The sequence below is a fragment of the Rhopalosiphum padi genome, chromosome 1 (genome assembly GCF_020882245.1).
Source record: "Rhopalosiphum padi isolate XX-2018 chromosome 1, ASM2088224v1, whole genome shotgun sequence".
Lineage (NCBI taxonomy): Eukaryota > Metazoa > Arthropoda > Insecta > Hemiptera > Aphididae > Rhopalosiphum > Rhopalosiphum padi.
In genome coordinates, this window is record NC_083597.1 from 55,662,107 (window position 1) to 55,679,105 (window position 16,999).

The 16,999-nt window shown below is 26.0% G+C and overlaps 3 protein-coding genes across 4 annotated transcripts; 2 read left to right on the forward strand and 1 right to left on the reverse strand.

The window, feature by feature from the left end:
- The first annotated feature begins 1,983 nt into the window (after positions 1-1,983).
- On the forward strand, positions 1,984-10,753 carry LOC132916926 (apoptosis-inducing factor 3-like). Of its 2 annotated transcripts, XM_060977382.1 has the most exons (11): positions 1,984-2,751; positions 7,103-7,210; positions 7,391-7,451; positions 7,522-7,700; positions 7,780-7,953; positions 8,031-8,197; positions 9,262-9,386; positions 9,446-9,576; positions 9,654-9,985; positions 10,059-10,272; positions 10,337-10,753. In XM_060977382.1, exons 2-11 carry the CDS (start codon positions 7,135-7,137, stop codon positions 10,570-10,572), a joined length of 1,695 nt encoding a protein of 564 aa, XP_060833365.1. In that variant the 5' UTR covers positions 1,984-2,751; positions 7,103-7,134; the 3' UTR covers positions 10,573-10,753. The 2 variants fall into 2 exon arrangements, with proteins under 2 accessions (XP_060833365.1, XP_060833366.1); XM_060977383.1 differs by lacking the exon at positions 7,103-7,210 and having other exon boundaries at positions 1,986-2,751.
- LOC132916931 (large ribosomal subunit protein mL63) lies at positions 10,657-13,512 on the reverse strand. Its single transcript, XM_060977388.1, has 3 exons — positions 13,251-13,512; positions 11,145-11,256; positions 10,657-10,937 (listed from the first exon to the last, which is right to left on the reverse strand). The coding sequence occupies exons 1-3, from the start codon at positions 13,304-13,306 to the stop codon at positions 10,785-10,787; spliced, it is 321 nt and encodes a 106-aa protein (XP_060833371.1). The 5' UTR covers positions 13,307-13,512; the 3' UTR covers positions 10,657-10,784.
- Positions 13,513-13,648: 136 nt separating this feature from the next.
- Positions 13,649-16,700, forward strand: LOC132916925 (dnaJ homolog subfamily C member 21). Its single transcript, XM_060977381.1, has 2 exons — positions 13,649-13,873; positions 14,037-16,700. The coding sequence occupies exon 2, from the start codon at positions 14,059-14,061 to the stop codon at positions 15,802-15,804; it is 1,746 nt and encodes a 581-aa protein (XP_060833364.1). The 5' UTR covers positions 13,649-13,873; positions 14,037-14,058; the 3' UTR covers positions 15,805-16,700.
- The last annotated feature ends 299 nt before the right edge of the window (positions 16,701-16,999 follow it).

Sequence of the window (16,999 nt, forward strand, 5' to 3'; positions counted from 1 at the left end):
TATATTTTAATTCCATGTTAATCAAATCTAGACTGTCTAGAAGCGTATTTAACGGGGAGCAAAGGGGGCATTTGCCCCAAGTGACGAACTTTTGAAATATTTCTTAAGCGGCATTCATGTACCTACAGATTTTTCAAACATTATTTTGTTATGTTTTTTTCGGAATATATAAATTTCTCAATCAATTAAACAGTTTATAAAAATATAAATATTATAAATTATAATATATGAAATATATTATACCAAAGATAATAAGTTAAATTCAAATGAATTCAATACCTACACATACGTGATACGCAATCGACATTTGATGGACGAGGATTGACGTACAGTTATTGTAGTAATGTTATTATACTATTAAATTTAATAGTTCTTGATAAGTATTGGCGTGCCTACATTATTTTGAATTCGTGAAAATACAAGAACGAGTGTCGAGTGATATAACTACTGTCTACGACGCAACCACGCATTTTTAAAAATCATTTACAAATAACAGAATTATTGCTATATTAATATATTATTATAGTCAATGCTCAGTGGTCAGTGGACACTGGACAGTAGACAGCTTGTTGTCATACTACAAATTACATTATTCTTTTTCTGTATTGAAGAAAGTAAAAAATTATCAACATTATCCATTTAACGGATTGTAAATAATATTTTGGAAAACATCATTCATAAATTCGTTATAAAAAAGTTAGTGGGGAGAGGGGGATATGAGGTGGCCAAATATGTGTGCCTCTGTAGGCATTTAACCTTAACACAACACTAGGTCTAAAATATTAGGGGGGCTACAGGCCCACAAATAAATATCTAATTTAATTTACTTACTTTCATGTTTCCCAAAAAACTAGAAGGATCTTTTGGATGATTTTCATTTCAATAGTAACAACTGTACAAATACGAATACTTTTTTTGATTTATTAAAAATAATAAATAAATTTTTTTCGTTTATTTTTAATAAAAAATTTGCAACTTTGTTAGTTGTGCATATTTTGCGTACATACTTAGGTGACTGACCCTTTTAAATGATTACCATAGAATTACAGAATAAATGAAATAATTTTATAATTTCACCTATTCCATGGTAAGTATTAAACCCTGTCCCTGTGGGCCTTAAATCATATACTTGTATAGTTGTATATAATCTAAACTGTGAACTGTGGTTGATAGTTGAGTCGTAGCCCGTAGGGCGGTGGTACTCACTCGGGTCAACACTATGGTAATCTGTAGGAAATATGTAAGCTCTCCCGAGTCAACATTTTCATTTTTCAAACTGAAATATACATAATAATTCAAAGTTTAAATAAATTAAACAAAACAACTAAAAGCTGTAGTACAAAAAATAATGAAAAAACTATATCTTACAAAATATTAGATTAGAAAAAGATGCCATAAGTTTTTTTAAATCTGTATTTCTATTTTCAAAAAAAAATTAAATTTAAACAATTTTATTTTATTATGTATTTTGTATTTATTTTGTATTTTAGATTTATTTTTTATTGTATTTTGACCATAATATTATAACTCATAGCAGCTAAGGCACTAATTTATATTAGATTTATTTTATGATTTTTATTAAATTAAATAAGTAGTACTGAAGACCCGAAAGAGTTTATATGTTTCCGTCAGGTAGTACTGGAGTAAACCCGGGAGAGTTTACAATCGCCCGTTATATAACATGAGATTAAACTGATTAAAAAATTTTGTACATTAATAAATAATGAGTAATTGTGCTCGGTTTTTATAATGCTACTGGTTATAGTGAATGTGAATCGTAACCATTGTCTATTAGGTAATTGTTATCCGAAATCAGTGATTGTTATTTTGTTATCATTCCGTGGGAGTTAACTACCGATAACAAAACGAATAAGACGTATATACGTGTAAGATGTAAACCCCATACAACAGCAGCTGACGATATTGCGTGAATAATATTATTATATACCTTTTTGTCTTTTTTTATATTATAAAATATAATATTAAATTATTTAACATGGGTACCTAACTATTATAATAATCTACGACATTGGAGTATTCACTGTTCAGTACTCAACATATTTTGAACGTTCGCTCGCCAGTTCGCCTACTGGCCGAGTTCCAAGGTCTCTTAGTCTCGGCGTGTTGTTTTCACGTATTATCTCATAATAATTCGAGTAAATCCAGTGGATAGCGGACAGTGGACACTGCTGCCCGTCACACACCACTGCAGAACTACTGGTGTAGTCGTATACACTATACTGTATAGTGATTTCTCATTTCTGTAGTTTACACAGTCCGTCAATTCTCTGTGTCTGTGTGTGTGTGCATGCGCTATTGCGCCCCACCTGACCGTCATTATCATTATCGGTTTTTTTTTTCATAATATTATATATTATTTTCTCGTGGCCGCTGACGCGCGCACACGGTGACGATATTCTCAAAGTCTCACTCATTCACCCGTCGGCACTCGGTGGCGACTACGACTACGACGAAATCTCTCTACCTATACCTGACCGCGTATTACCACCTATATTATAATACCTGTATTATAATTGCGTGTACCTCTCACGTCATAGATCTATATAGGCATACATATGTAGTAGTTATGCCAGAGTGAACGGGCGATACATAATAATATACAGATCGAAACGATATCGCTGTGGGTAGTAATAATACTTTCCCTCTGCCGCTGAACGTATTCCACATCGCCGCCACAACAGTCGACACCGAGCTGTTAAATGGGCTCGATAGCGTCCAAGAGCACTGAAGGTGAGTTTTCGTTTTTTTTATTCGCTTTTAATTATTTTTGGTCGATAATAAAAATTTAAAATTACAACTTCGCGGCCACTGTTTTTATACTCCATCTGTTATTTGTCATTTCTCCAGTTGTGCTTGAGCTTTACTAGGCTTTCTAAAGCTTTCCAGTAGGGTTATACATCGAGTACCTACTGTACATAATTGATTGACATTTTATCTCTTTGTACGTACACTCTAATACTCTATTCATATTATGCAGACCAATCCAACTAATGATGACTCAAATTATTTTTCAAACAATATTAATATTGGTGCTACATTGGTATATTGCTACCTAAACCATTGCCTACAGCTTATATCTGCATACAAAACATTAAAAAAAAAATTATTATTTCCAAACAAGTTTAAACATGCCATCTATATTGAAATAAAATAGTTTAAAATAAAAACAAAGAGTTAGGTTCTATCTATAAATTATAAAATTTAAAATACCAATTATGAATTAAGTTAAGTTATATTAATAAATATGTGTTAAAAAATGAACTTTTTGGAGATACCTACCTGACCTCAGATATCATTTTAAAAAGTTAGATAGGTAACAAATTATCTAAAAAATTAAAATATTTTTTTATGAAATTTAAAGAATACCTAATTATTACATCATGTTATTGATATATTTCATACAATTATATATATTTAATAAATATAATTAAACCTTGGAATTGTGACTTGTGAGCATGTTAATTTAGAATATTTGGAATAAATTAATAACACCTTTTGTTGTTAAAACATAGGTCAAACTACAATTGTCTATAAATGTAATTATATTTCCCTAATATATTCAACATGCTTTTATGTTATGTGAGTATTGCATTTTTTTTTTTACAAATGTATGTAATGATTTATCATAAAATTTTCAAATATTATCAATTACTTACCTAATTATACAATAAAAATTGTATAAAAAATAATGATGAACTTTGACTTTTTATCATATCTGCATGTAATAGTTCACTACAATAATTTAATGATATACGATATACTTACCTACTTGTTTTAGTAGTCCAATAAAAATCATAATTACTAATAATTTAATATACTTATTACTTATTTGGGTACCTAGACTCTAGAGTAATTATTTATTATTGTTTATTTTTAAATTTGAAATATATATACGTATGTACCTAGTATTTCCCTGTTATTGAATTCATACCTATAAACATTGCTCTTTTGATTTACATTTAAATATCTGAAATATAAATCATTACATTTAGCATGTATTATATAAAATTAAAATTATTAGAATATAATAGGTATTTAATTATTTTTCAAACATTTGAGAGGCCAACATTTTTATTAGTTCTAACCTATATTATTATAATTATGCATTCATTAAACACATAAATGTACTTGCCTGTAATGACATTAAATAGCAATAAACAAATTTTCATATAGCAAATGTCAAAATAGTTGTATCTTTATATTTCTGTATCTAATTAGATATTTAGATGATTTTAACGATGGCTAAATGAATATGATTATCAATAAGTTTATTTATTCTTAAAATGTATCCTTTTTTTGTTAAAACTACAAATAATACAATAACCTTACAAAAACCTATTTAATATATTAATTCATGGTAAAAACCCATGTTGATCTAAACTTCAATTTTAAATAGTTTATATATTAACTATTATTATTTTTTATTAGTTATTACTTTTAAACATGGTACCTATTTTAAAATGATTACCTATAACAAAACTAATTAGCATGTATCTAATGTTCCTTATTTTATAATATAATTAAGGTAGGTATGTAAGTAAACTTTAACTAAGCACATATTTTTAAACTATAAAATAAGTTAAACAGAGTTAGTTAGTTTAAAAAATGTTAAATATGTATGATAGTATATGACTAACTATAATTTATCTATACATTATACCTATTACCTATATTGTTTTTAAGTTTTGGTATATAGGTACCATTAAAGTTATTAGTGTTATTACTAAAGACCAGATTTTTGTGCAGCTAAAACCTAACAAATATGTAATTAAAATGATGAAATGTGCAAAGTCGTGCAAAAATCAATTTTTATTAGAAATTATAGGTATGAAATTTTTCATTATACTCATTATAGGTACTTCAAATTTTATTTTTATTGCTATTTATTTTTTATAATATTATTATTTATTAGTTGGCATTAACTATTAAGTATTATATTAAAATATACAATTAAATAAAAAAAATGTATTGTCATGTACATTTCCAATTTTTTTTCTGTAAAATGTTGTCTTCTGTCACCTAATATGTGTTTTAATTGTAAAAAAACAAGTTAACTATGGCTTGCAAATAGACTGTAGTACTGTATATGTAATTGATAATCGTAGTAGTATTGTCATTATCTTAATTACATCTTATATCGATATATATATAATTATATTATTAGATATAAAAGTCTTATACTTCATATAATAACATAATATAGCAATGGTAAAGTAGATAGATGTACAATAGATTATGGAACAAAAAAATTTTTTTTTAATTAATCTACATCTCTTGATTTGATTTTGTAGGTTGTTTCTATAGGATTTAGAACACAACATTAAAAGATGCAATTGCACGGAAATCTGGTCTCTAGTTATTACTAACAACTTATTAGTTAACACATAATTGTTATTGATTAACTTTTATGTATTTCATTTCTACGTTAAAAACAAAATAAGATAGTCTAGTACTCTAGTTGATTTGTTTTACAAAAATTCCAAAAAAATAAAAATATTTATTCATGCATTTTGTAAATTTATCATATTTATTTAATTATATTATTATTATTGTATTATTAATATATAAATGGTAGTTGTGTAGGTAAACAAAATAAAAATGAATACCTATATGTAACAGTTAGTAGTAAATTAAAATTAATTGAATGTAATACAAAGCATATACTAAAAATAAACAAATATCTTAAACTAATCATTATTCAATTAAGACAGAGAATCTGAGGGAGCATTAAAAAAACATAGCATTCAGTTTGTTAAAATTTAAACTATTTACAAGTTTATAATTGATATTTATTTTATAATTTCATAAAATTATAATTAATATCATATAATGACATAATGTGTTAAATAAATGAATAGATATTAGATAGTATCTAGAGACTACTTTGAATAGTACCTATACATTTAAGTACCAATATTATATATTTATGTTAGCAATTCTATAAGTACTATCGTAAGCAGCAATTTATTCTTAATAATTCTATGTAAATTATTCTATTTACGCACACGAGGTTTTATACGTTTTTATAATTTTTAATTTATATAACTCATTGAACAATACATTTTGATAGAAGATCGGTACTAAGTATACAGTTTAGAATCTACTAATTAAATTTCAAAATAATTAAATCCATCAAAAATGTTAGTCTTAGAAAGAAATCCTCTTTACCTATTTAATATTATTATAATTTGTATTTATTACCTATTTATTTTAATTTAAAGAAAAATCTGAATAAAACTGATGTTTTTTTTTTGGTCCAGACAATATTAAGATTTGTATGCAAAGAATGCTAAGTGAAATGAAATTTTTCTAATGTGGAAATGGAATGCATTTATCACTTTTTATTTATTGTGGTTACCTGAAAATAAATTAGGTGAAGCTGTGAAAGGTACCTTTTCCTTTTGTCCAGTTTCTAGACTATGGTGTCTAGTGTTAACACTGGTTCGGTACAGTCAGCATTTATGTACTGTGCTATATGGTGCGGCAAACATACCTTAACACAAAATTTAAAAAAAATTTGTTTGTCTTTTGAGTTGTTAATTTTATCTATATTTTATAATGTATATTTTTGAATTAAGCAGTTAAAAGATTTAAATATTTGTTTAAAATATAATTTGCTATATAATAATATACCTGATAAAACTGTTTGCATGATAAAATAACTAACTCATATGCCTCATATGTGCCTCATAGTGTGAATGTCATCAACATCTATGTTTACTTATTCATATGTTTGTTACCACTTTTATAATTCATTGAAATTATAAAAAAAACTTATATGTTATCATAAAAATCATTTCACCATGGTTAATCATATTCATATAAATAACATTCAATATAATTAACTACCTATTATGTAGGTGTATACATACCTACACATATACATACTTATGTATACATATATATTAAAAATATTCACCATATTTAATAATATTTAATGATTGATTAGCTTAATGCTATCAAATTATCAGTAATCATCATCAAACTATTTAAAGTGAATTCCTATCAAACTCAATTCTTTCATATTTATTAACAAAAATAAGTTGATTCATTTTTTTTTTTTTTATGTGCATGCTTTCAGGCTATTAATCCAGTATATCATACAGGGATTGAATGTTATTTATTCGAAGACTAGTATTTAGAAGTAGTATACATTCCCAATTGCGTGTGTTTTGCAGAACAATGTCGGGTGTGTGTTTGTTTACATTTATTGTATTTTTATCATTTGCTTTTTGGTATTTTTTTTTATTATTTCATTAAAATGCACATATTTTTCTCTAATGCTTTAAAAATATATTTATGTATAATAATCTTACTCACTTACTCATTATTATTTTTATGTGTTGATAATTATTTAATATATTTACAGGTCCCAATGATGATGTCATTGAACAAATTGTGTGTAAAGAAAATGACATTCCTGATAATGGGTAAATTTTACATAAAATTTAAAATTACTTATAATCATTACATCTAATTTTAATAATAAAAAAATAATAGAATGCAAGAATTTGAGATTGGAAACAATGGGAATAAAATTTTAGTTGTAAAACAAAACAATGAATTTTTTGCTGTTGGATCAAAATGTTCCCATTATGGTGCACCTTTAGTCAAAGGGGCTCTAGGAGATGGTACAGTAAGATGTCCTTGGCATGGTGCTTGTTTCAACTTGAAAACTGGTAAAACTAATACTTATTATAAACATGATGCTTATTAGTTATTTAAATATGTTTTAAAACTTTTTTTTTTTATAAATAGGTGACATTGAGGATTTCCCTGGTTTAGATAGTATTCCAAGTTTTAAGGTTTCTGTAGCTAATGGCAATGTAAAAGTATCCGCTAAGAAATTTGCACTTGAAAATTCAAAAATTGTTAAACCATTAACTAAATACAATCCAGAAAATAAGCGTACATTCATTGTCGTTGGAAGTGGTAATTAATCACTAAATTTAATTATTTTATTATAAATTGAAATTGCTAAGTAATATTAAACTTTTAATCTACTCTAGGACCCGCTGGTACAGAATGTGTAGAGAAATTAAGACAAGAAGGATATGATGGTCGATTGATACTGATCACAAAAGATAGTTATTTACCATACGATCGAACAAAACTGAGCAAGGCTTTAAGCTCTGAAGCTACTAGCATTTTACTACGTTCTCAACAGTTTTATGAAGTAAGATAATTTTATTAAATATAGTTAGTGTAAAATTGTGTTTAAAAACTAAATATTTTTCAAATAACTCACTGATCACTGTATCTCAAAAACTACTCAACGTACACACTTGAAATTTGGTATAGTGGTTCCTCTAATACTTAAAAGGATTTTAAAATATGTTGCATTTAAGTGGATTAATTTATAATTATTCACTGCTAATACGTATTGTACGGCACGACACAGCAGCCCACAGGTTTCCAGCTACCTGTAACTTATCCTTTTTATTTCTCCGTTGCCTTGCCGCGGTTAGGCACGGATGCGCATGACATCATTTATATACATAAAATAACAGGTCTTTTCTATGTTCCAAATACTCTCCTAAGTGTCACTATATCGTTCAATTTTTCATTTTTTTGTCAGAGGGGGGTTATATTTAAAGGTTACGGTTTTTTAGTGTGTCTCACATGGACAATTACATGTAGTATTTTCTAGAGTTGGAAGACCAGACCATTTATACATTAATGCACCACAAAATAAAACACTGAATGTAGTATACCAAGAAGTTTTAACCTAGGTCATATTAAATATTCATAAATAAAGTTAAATTATACAAATTATAATTATAATTTATTATAGAAACATTAGAATCATTTGTAAATATTATTATTATTTTTTATTTTTTATTCAGCTGCTACTACTATTTAGCACTCTTGGTTAATTATAAATGTTGATTATACATTTTTTTCTTTTTTAAAACACAACTGTGTGTTGATTTAAGAATTTAATTTAGAGAAAGTAGAAACTGCACACGGGTGAAGCCGGTATTCAGCTAGTTAACTAGTATAATATTAGATACATGAGTAAATTTTAAAAATAGTAATAACATCATCAATAATTTTTTTTTTAATTAGTTTAACTTGTTTGTTATGTTAAAATTTATCAATGTGTTTTGAAATTTACTTAAACCAACCAAGTTTTTCAAAAATAAAAAATTGTTATTTCTATTTATTTTATTACTTTATAAAATGTTGACTATTTATTTATTTATAATTTATATAATCTATAATATTTTTATATTTTAGTCTGGAGATATTGAAATGCTAACTAAGACTAGTGTAGAATCCATTGACACTAGTGCAAAAATTGTACATTTATCAAACAATGAACAAATAACATTTGATGCTATGTTTATCGCCAGTGGAATGACGTAAATATCCATTTTATTTAAACAATTAGTTTGTTTTTCTTATGATTGCTTACATTTAGACCTCGTTCTACACCTGAAGTTTCCAAGTATGACAATGTATTAACGTTGCGCACAATAGATGATGCACATAAAATCTTTCAAAGTTTGTCTTCTGATTGTCATTTAGTTGTTATTGGATCATCATTTATTGGTAAGTTTAACATTTTTAAATGTGAACTAAAATTATTAAAATTAAGTGAATAATGAACACAACAAAAACAATTTTAGGAATGGAAGTGGCTGCTGCAACTTTTTCTAAAGTAAAATCAGTGCATGTAATTGGCCGTAGTGATGTACCTTTTAAAGAAAGTTTAGGAAAAGAAATTGGTGAACGAGTGCAGGAATTATTTGAATCTAAAGGCGTAGTATTTCACATGAAAACAAGTGTAAAAAATTACATTGGTTATAATAATCGACTCTCTGAAATAGAGTTGTCTGATGGACAAAAGTTAAAAGCTGATGTTTGCATCATTGCCACTGGATCAAAGACTAATGTTGAATTTTTGGCCGGATCTAATATTGAAATTAACTCTTCTAATGGGGCAATTGAAGTTGATGAGGTATGTTATTTTTTCTTTACCAGACTTAATGTATTAGTGATAACATTTAAAAATTATTTTTTTTAATTTTTAGAATTTGGAAACTAATGTAAAAGGAATATTTGCTGGTGGAGATGTTGCTAATGCTCCTGTCTACCCCACAGACATGAAAGCGTCTTTAGGTCATTGGCAGCTGGCAACATACCATGGAAAAATTGCTGCCTTACAAATGCTTGGCAAAAAAACCCCTATTAAATCTGTACCCTTTTTCTGGACAGCATTATTTGGCACTAGCATAAGATTTGCTGGTATGTTTTTATTTTAATTTTAATTTTTTTTTAATCTATAAATTAAAATTTTATCTTTTTATAGGATACAACCGAGGTTACACTGATGTTCTAATTAATGGGGATCTTGAAAACTTCAAAGCTGTTTTATATTATTGCAAAGGAAATGAGATTGTAGCTGTAGCAACGGTTGGAAGTGATCCAATTGCTGCACAATTTGCTGAATTATTAAGAAGTGGTAGAACATTGAACAAAGATCAAGCAATTGACAATAAATGGTTGACCGAGGAAGAAGATACAGTTGTGTGCACCAGACTATGATTAACTGTGCTTTGAATCAAAATTATAACCTTAATTTTGTTTCAATATTTTGTTAACTAGTAATTTAAATATGTCACATATATATTTAAATGTTTATAATCACATTAATTTATTTTAAGTTGTATTTTTCTTCATACATTCACAGACGATAAAGTAAACATACAAACTATGTTATAAACAATCTAATAATTAATTATTTGTTGTTGAAGGTCTTAATAACTTTCCCAACCATCCGTTGACCTAAGATGACTTAAGTGACTTTCCATTGGCTTGTGTTTTGCAAATTTATCTGCTTGTAACACTTTCCATTTCCTCATCCATTTTTCAAAACGACCCTGTTCTTTTGAATGTCCATACGACTCTTCCTACAATTACAAGCAAATTTAAATTCTTTACTATCTTGGTATAAGTTTGAAATAAACAGTTAATTCAAACAATATAAACAATAATGTTTATTATAGTGTATATAGTAATATATCATACATATCTATAAAAATGATACCTAAATAGAAATCAAATCTTTGAAAAGAAAATGTATATAATGTCTATTTCAAATTTCAATGTATATTTACCTGAGTCAAATATGAGTGCCTAAGGTAAAACATATTTTGCTCTTCTCTTTGAAGATCTCTAAGTTTATTATGTATATCTAACCCAGTGACTGGTTTGACTAAACGATGTTTCCTATAATAAATAAAGTTAATTAAGTAGAACACATTAAAATAATTTAAATTTTTTAATAGAAAATTTTATAATTATAATTTTTAAGAATTTTTACCATTTAAGTAAATTATTTTAGACATAATTTAAAAAAAAATCAAAATTATTGAAATCAATTTTAGTATATCTTAACATATAAATATGGTAGTAGTGAATGCTGATTATACAAAAGTTTAAATTTTTGAAAGTATTTGAAATGTGTAAAATTATTGGTAGTGGCGCAACTAGAATTTTTATTTTAAGGGAGCTAAAAGTAGCAAGACAACACAGACCCTGCCATATGATTATTATTTATTAGTAAGTACTAGGTAAAATGTATAAACAAAATTACTTATATCAGTATACCACATTAATTATAGGTATTTACAAATATTTTTAAATATTTTGATCGCATAAAAATGAATAAATTGCTCATTCAAAGAGTGTACTTATTTTACTTCAATTCTAAAGATTCCCAGGAGTGTTGACAGTAGGCAACTTTTTATTTCATAATACAAAGCAAAAATTAATTAAGATAATATTTAAGCTTATTGTACATATTTGTATGAATTTTAAACCCAAATAAAACATATTAAATATTCAGGGACATATTTAAGGGAAGAGTCCGTGCCTCCCCTCCTCTCATCACCGTATTTTATACTTATTTTTATTATATGAGATATTTTACAACTCTACGTCCCATGAACGCAAATTTGAACTTTTTGTTTTGCCCTCTCCCATATAAGACATTTCTAAATACGCCCCTGGAAATATTATATAGTAATTATTATTTATAAGATAGGTAAATAAAATTGATTTTTCAAACAATACAAGACAAAAATAAAATACCTAAATTTGGTGTATATTATTTTATTTAACTATGATTTCTAAAAAACATAAAATACAAGTAAATCTGATTTCAGACAAAAAAAAAAATATAAAATGCTAAAAATATTCAACATACAATTTTTTATTTGGAATCCTTGATGAATAATAAAAAACATAAAGAGTAACTTACTCATATTTTAGAATTTATAAAAGCTATATTCTATGTCTACAGCAGTTAATATTAATTTTTAATTTTAATAAAAGGAATACTAGTGTCTATAAAATGCAGGTATAAATATTATTTTTAGATACTCATATACCTTTAAAATATTTCTTTACCAAGTCAACTTACAATATAACGAATAAAACTTGATACAACAAACTTTAATAAGTCTCATGAAATTTGTATTATGAAAAAAATTAGAAAATCAACAAATATAATATGTAACGACATATAAGCATATAGATAGGTAGAATAGGTAGATACTGAAAGATTATTAATGTATAGTGTTTCTCAAAAGCCACCAAGGTCTAAAGCAATAATACAGTGATTTTCATTCAATGTTATACAGTATAATAATAATAATGAATAGATAAACAGTAAGTTTTGATAATACTGTGCCATGACTAGTATACAAATTTAAAACTATACTACTGTAATATGGTGCCTTAAGATTTTAAGCGAAAAATTAAAAACTAAATTGCTTTTGAAGTTCTCTTTAAATTTGTAGCCACTTATAAAAGTTCCATACTAATATGTATCAATGAGCATTTAATTATTTTAAAAAAAAATAAAACAAATAAGAATTGTAAAAGTAATAGTAGCTTACAGCGTTTCTGAGGAATATTTCAGGTAGATCAATAAATAAATCATTAGTTATTCTAATTATAATATATAAATTAAATACTAAAATTAACATTATAGATAAATTGTTTTAAACTAACTGATTCTAGCTTTCATATTATTAATTTGTAAGTGATTAATTTACTTAAATTAAAATTTATAATAATAATTAATAGCCAAAACTAATAACATAATATTATATTTTTCAAATATTTTATACAATTCAGCTATCCATTATAAATCTGTATCTCGACATAATAATTATAGTTTAATTTTTAATTTATTTATATAGAAGAATTGTACATACCCTTTAAAAATATGACCCCTAGGTAATTTGGACAAAAGCGCATCCGTTAATCTCATTTTGAATTATTTAATATTTTGTAAATTTTTTATTGAAAATGTTAGAGAAAATATTTTATTAATGAATTTCAAATTTGAGAGTAGCGACTAAATTAGTAAATTCATAGGATAATTCAAGACTCAAGAATTTACTATTTAACTTTTTAACAATTTCAATTCAACCACACGGTCCGATGCAAATATGCAATGATAATTGATAAGAACTTTTACTTATTTTTTTTCTGATAGATTGCCTGATAAGTTTATTTGTTATGGTGTATATCACGGATATAGATTAAATCACAGAACAATATACTATCTCCACAGAATAATTCTGTGGTATCTCTCTAAGGTTTATGGTTATGATAATAATATTATCTTTATATATTGGGGGCTTCGGGCTTCGAATCTCGGTAGTCGGTGTGTAGTGTGTAGTGTACTAGTTATCTCAGATTGTTTTCCAACGAATACGAATTTAATAGTTAAAATTTTTAGTTTTTAAGTTTATAGTTTAATATTTACGTTTAATTAAAAACTCAAAACAGATCAATCAAAAAATCGTTACATTTTTTAAATATATAATACCAGGTAAATATTAATGTTATATGTTTTAAAAATGATCTTTAAACAATTAAATTTTAATTTATTTGTGAAGATTAATTTGTATCTATAGAGCTTATGATATTATTTTTTAAATGACCTCTATTTATATATATTTTTATACCTATATTTATAAATAGTTTATTTTTAGGCATATTTTGAAAGAAGGCACAATGAAGTGTTTCTATGAAGTGTTAGAAGTGTCTCGCGATGTATCTACTGACGATTTGAAAAGATCTTATAAGAAATTAGCATTAAGGTGGCATCCCGATAAAAATCCAGACAATGTTGAGGAAGCTAAAGAACAATTTCAATTAATTCAGCAAGCATATGAGGTACTAGGTGATCCGCGTGAACGTCAGTGGTATGACAACCACCGCGAGTATATTATTAATAGTGGTGATACACCTGTTAATGAGCTTAATCTTTTTAAGTATTTTTCACCTTCTTGTTATAAAGGCTTTGGTGATGACGATAAAGGATTCTATTCTGTGTACCGTGAGGTATTTAATACTTTATTGGTCGAAGAAAGTGTTTATTTTGAAGTGGATCCTGATGAAATTCCAACATTTGGTCGGTCAGACAGTGACTATGCTGATATTGTGCGACCATTCTACAACTTTTGGTGTGGTTTTAACACACATAAACCATTTGGATGGTTAGATGAATATGACATACGGCAAGCTCCTAACAGACGTGTGGTCAAATTAATGGAAAAAGAAAATAAGAAGATTCGTGATAAAGCTAAGAAAGAACGTAATGATAAAATTCAAGCATTAATAGAGTTTGTACGTAAACGTGACAAACGATTAAAAGCATATGCCGAGACTCTTAAGTTAAAATCAGCTGAAAACAGTAAGCGAATGGAAGAAGCTAGAAGAAAAAGAATAAAAGATAAACAAAAAGAAATGGCCAATTATAAAGAATCTGATTGGTCTAAGTTTTCTAATGTAGAAGAGGAGTTAAAGGTAATTGAAGAAAGTCTTATTGCCGAATATGGTAGTAGTGATGAATTTGAATCAGATGATGAAATGGCCAATTGTTTATACTGTGTGGCTTGTAATAAAGTATTTAAAACAGAAAAAGCATTTCAAAACCATGAAAAGTCTAAAAAGCATAAAGAAAATATTGAACTTATCAAAGTTGAGATGTTGAATGATGAACAAATGTTGAATAATGAAGAACCTATTAGTAATAATAGTTCTTCTGACGATGATAGCCAAAGCCAGTCTGGTGAAGAAAGTGTTATAGACGAAGCAGATTACGATAGCTCAAATAGCAATGTGGAGTCTTGCAATAGTTTAAGTAGTGAAACTGAAGCATTAGAATTTACTACAAATAAAATAAAGAATATCAATATATTAAATGTTCAAAAAGATATTGATACAGATGATATATTAGAAGCTGATTTAAGTAGTGAAGAAGAAACAACAAATGTAAAAAGAAAACCTAGTAAAAAGAAAAAGAAAGATTCACAGACTGTTAATGAAGTTAATGTATTATATTGTTTGATGTGTGATCAATCTTTTAAAACCGAAAAAGCTTTACATAATCATCAGACATCTAAAAAGCATAAAGACAATGTTATATTGTTAAGTGCTAAAAAAACCAATGATGATGATCATAATCCTATTTCTGATAATGCTGATAATAATTCAGTGCCAGATGTGGAGACTAAAGTATTATCAGAAGAGATTCAACCTCAAGTTGAACCAACAACAGAAAAGTCAACAAAAAACAAAAAAAAACCAAAAATAGTTGAAACCCCCAAAATTAAAAAGTCTAATCATGCTTGCGGTGTATGTTCATCAGTATTTTCATCGAAAAATAAATTACATCAACATTTAAAAGATGCAAACCATGCAGTTTTAAAAACAGTAGTTGTAAATGATCGCAAGTGTAAAAAAAAGGGAAAATAATTATTATATAATCACTTATTTTATTATAATTATTATAATTACTTTTTTTTGCTTTTTGTCATTGTGGTTGATTAGTTTAATATGTTTATGTATGTACAATTATTATTACTTATTTTTTAAATTTTGTTTCATAAAATCTTTATTTTTATAACTATAGGATAAAGGTTTTACTATAACCTATGTTTTGTTCTTAATTTCAATTAAGAAAAAAATAATTAAAAATTAAAATACAGTATAGAACATATTTAATGATTTTATAAATATAATATCAGAATTTTTATTTACAATCAGTAAATACTTATTAATAATAAGTTATTATTCATATAATGTATAATGTATATTGCAATTTAGAGGTTAATAAATCATGTACTTAATATAATAATATTATATTTTGTATTGATTTTCTCATATCAACAGTTATCAATTTTGTCATTCAAAAGGTGTAAGGTTTTTTTATATTAGCCTGTTAATATATTAAATAAAGCTTACATTTTGTAAATCAATTGATTGTGCTTATTTTACTGTCTATATAAAAGTATTATTGTCATAATAACCCTATAACTTGTAAACTACCTATACATATTTGAATAATTTGTAAATTATATATACTAAGAAGTGTAAATTAGTGATTTACAAAATGATCCAAAATTTCAACTTTCAAGTCAAGAAAGTTTTTATTTTAAATTATAGTCATTTTACTACTTAGTTTGAATAATGTTTAAAATTATTGGTATAGTAGGCGGTAGTAAACTCTCCTGGGTGGTCAAGTCAACATTATGTTGACTTGAAAGAAATATGTAAACTATTCAAATACTTTTTTTTATTCCTTTAATTCTTAATTTGTTTCTAATTATTGTAATCTTTGTTAAATAAAAATAACGTGTCATCATAGTCATGCTTCAAAGTTATAAAATAATAATAATAATTATTATTATTATTATTCATTTATGGAAAATTCGATGTCGATTTTGGTTTTCTTCTACTAAAAATAATGAACACGACAGATCAGAATTTTGAACAAATAATGCTTTTAAAATGCAACACCCAAATTTTTGATGAATATACCTAAATACTTAGAATTAAATTTAATCTTTTTTTTTTTTATTTATATATAATTGAAGATTATTTGAAATATGTAGTTTACTATAGAATCTATAGTATAGATAGTATTTGTGTGGTATTACTAATAAGGGAA

Excerpts from the sequence above, each read along its gene's own strand:
- LOC132916925 (XM_060977381.1), top strand. The coding sequence starts at position 14,059 with ATGAAGTGTTTCTATGAAGTGTTAGAAGTGTCTCGCGATGTATCTACT.
- LOC132916931 (XM_060977388.1), bottom strand. The coding sequence starts at position 13,306 with ATGAGATTAACGGATGCGCTTTTGTCCAAATTACCTAGGGGTCATATT. Across the intron at positions 11,257-13,250 it reads AGGGGTCATATTTTTAAAGG|GAAACATCGTTTAGTCAAAC; the intron begins GTATGTACAATT and ends TATTTATTATAG. Across the intron at positions 10,938-11,144 it reads GGCACTCATATTTGACTCAG|GAAGAGTCGTATGGACATTC; the intron begins GTAAATATACAT and ends TTGTAATTGTAG.
- LOC132916926 (XM_060977382.1), top strand. The coding sequence starts at position 7,135 with ATGTTATTTATTCGAAGACTAGTATTTAGAAGTAGTATACATTCCCAA. Across the intron at positions 7,211-7,390 it reads GTTTTGCAGAACAATGTCGG|GTCCCAATGATGATGTCATT; the intron begins GTGTGTGTTTGT and ends ATATATTTACAG. Across the intron at positions 7,452-7,521 it reads AATGACATTCCTGATAATGG|AATGCAAGAATTTGAGATTG; the intron begins GTAAATTTTACA and ends AAAAAATAATAG.